Source organism: Octodon degus, unplaced genomic scaffold (genome assembly GCF_000260255.1).
Source record: "Octodon degus isolate 3935 unplaced genomic scaffold, OctDeg1.0 scaffold00077, whole genome shotgun sequence".
Lineage (NCBI taxonomy): Eukaryota > Metazoa > Chordata > Mammalia > Rodentia > Octodontidae > Octodon > Octodon degus.
The window spans coordinates 4,018,537-4,020,706 of record NW_004524653.1 but is presented as its reverse complement, the minus strand read 5'-3'; the positions used below and the strand labels follow the sequence as shown (position 1 = coordinate 4,020,706).

At 59.3% G+C, this 2,170-nt stretch overlaps 1 protein-coding gene across 1 annotated transcript in view; it reads right to left on the bottom strand.

The window, feature by feature from the left end:
• The window catches only part of LOC101570157 (1,25-dihydroxyvitamin D(3) 24-hydroxylase, mitochondrial), a 15,424-nt gene extending 14,593 nt beyond the window's left edge, over positions 1 to 831 (bottom strand). The window contains exons 1-2 of the mRNA XM_023720727.1: positions 222 to 831; positions 3 to 62 (exon numbers count right to left, since the gene is read on the bottom strand). Of these exons, the coding sequence (XP_023576495.1) occupies positions 3 to 62; positions 222 to 479 (318 nt within the window). The 5' untranslated portion in view covers positions 480 to 831. The remainder of the gene's footprint in view (positions 1 to 2; positions 63 to 221) is intronic.
• Between the last annotated feature and the right edge of the window lie 1,339 nt (positions 832 to 2,170).

Genomic DNA, 2,170 nt, shown 5'->3' with positions numbered 1-2,170 from the left:
ACGGAGTCGAAGGAGCCCAGCTTCATGCGGAATATCTTGCCATACTTCTTGTGGTACTCCACCTGCGGCGGGCGTGCAGACCGTGGGGTCAGGGCGCATCCCTAGCAGGCTTCGAGGCTCTCCTGCCTCTCTGCAGGCGCTCGGCATCCTGGGCGCCCCGCGCTCCTCCCGGGGAGTCACCGGGGGGCAGAGCAGGGAGCAGAGGGCGTGGGGGTATTTACCAGAGTGTCGTGTTGTTTCTTCAGGCCTCCCTTCCAGAGAATCTGCAGCAGGCTGCCCAGCAGCGGCCAGTTGGTGGGGCCCGGCAGGCCCGCCGCGTCCTGCTTCTCGCCAGGGGCCAGGAGCGGGCAGGGGGACAGCTCCCGGAGCGGAGGTGGCGCCCGCGGGTCGGCTGTCGCGGGCCTCAGGGTCTGCTCGAGGCTCTGCAGCCGCTGCGGGACGGCGGCCAGCAAGCGGCTTCTGCCCATAGGGGAGCTCATGGCAGCGGGAGACGCGGAGGAAAGGTGTGGGGTCTGGGCAGGGCGAGGCGGCACTGATGGATATGGGGCTTGCGGATGCCCGGCAGGGGCGATGCCCGGCGGGGGCGATGGCGCGGACGGAGCGCGGGCGGGAGGCAGAGCGGCTTTGGCGAGCACGCTGCGCAACGGCGCAGGGTGCAGGCTCCTCAGGAGCAGCTGACCGCCCGTCCGAGGGCTGCAGGCTGGGTCGTCGGCTGTTGGACCAAGGAGCGCGGCCCGCGAGTCCCCCGGTCCGGCTGCACGTCCCGCTCCTCGGGCTGGAGCGCGGGGTGCAGGTGGCCACGAGCGCAGCAGGGATGCGGGGACGCCGGGGCTGCAGCGGGGCGCTCCACGCTCTCCCGCGGGACCTTGTATTTATCGGGACGCAGGGGCTCTGGGCGGCCAATGAGCACCGGGCGGCCGGGCAGAGCACGCATCGGGAGGTGGAGGGGGATGGAGTCAGCGAGGTGAGCGAGGGCGCCCGGGTCGCTGACCATCGGGCTCCACCCGGAGACACCCGAGGCGCGGAGCAGTTCACTGGGTTTGAACCGCGCGCCCCGCCCTCCCCCGCCTGCGGCAGCCGGGCTGCGAGGTCTCCGGGTGCAGAGAAGGGAGTAGGGGAAGCCTGGAGATTTACCAAAATGCACCCAAAGAGGGACTTTCACCTTCCGGGGATAATGAGGGCAAGAAAGGTTCAATGAGTTCGCAGGATTTCCTGTGTGGCTGCTTTATTTGGATTGTCAGGAGGATGCAGTTAGTGAATATGTATAAATCACCCGCAAGGGGTCTTGGCATAATCAACGCTCAGGAAAGAATCTTGGTCGCGGTGGCTAGGAGCCGTCCCAGAGGGCAGGGCTTGCAATCACAGCCCTGAAATGCCCGCGGGCTCGCCGGGCTCGCATCCTCTTCTGGACCCCAAGGACCTGTTCTCCCCGGCAAATCCTTGCCTAGTAGGTCTCCTGTGAACAGCTTGTTTCCTGAAAGCCTTACTCGGACTCGAGTTTGAAAGTTATCATTTCAAAATTTTCCTTCGAGGTTAGTGCATATTTATGTCAATAAAATAATAGCCATCCATATACATAGAATAGATTGTGTCTATTGTTTCATATCTTTTAAAATACAAAGAAAAAAGAAAAAGAAGTTAGTGTAATCCACTGCAGACATCGTATCTAAGAGAGTACCTGAACTTAGCACTTTTTTCCCCCCCTTTTTGAGACAGCTTTGTACTGTGCAGTCTGGGCTGCCTTGCACTCACTTTCTAGCCCAGGCTGGCTGCAAAGTCGCTGCAATTCTCCTGCCCTGGCTTCCCAAGTGCTGGGATTGCAGGTGTGTGTAATCCCAGGTCCATACTGCCGTGCATGCTTTCAGTGGAATATTTACATCAATTTTCCCATTTTTGTTTTCTCCTCAGTCCAAAGTCAGAAACAGAAAGCAAACAGAATGACAAAACTACCTAATGTTGAGAGTTAAAGGATTTCCCCCATGTCCTCCTAGACATTATTCATGGCCCAGGAGGGGGTTCACACTGAGTCCTTTCTGATTCCAGCCTGAATCCTTTGTATAACATATATCATGTTGTTTGAGACCATCTTTGCCTGGGTGTAGTAACTGCTCCTGAGTCCTGCTCGGATGAGCCAGCCCTCACTTTTGTTCCAGCTGGTGAGTGAGTTATC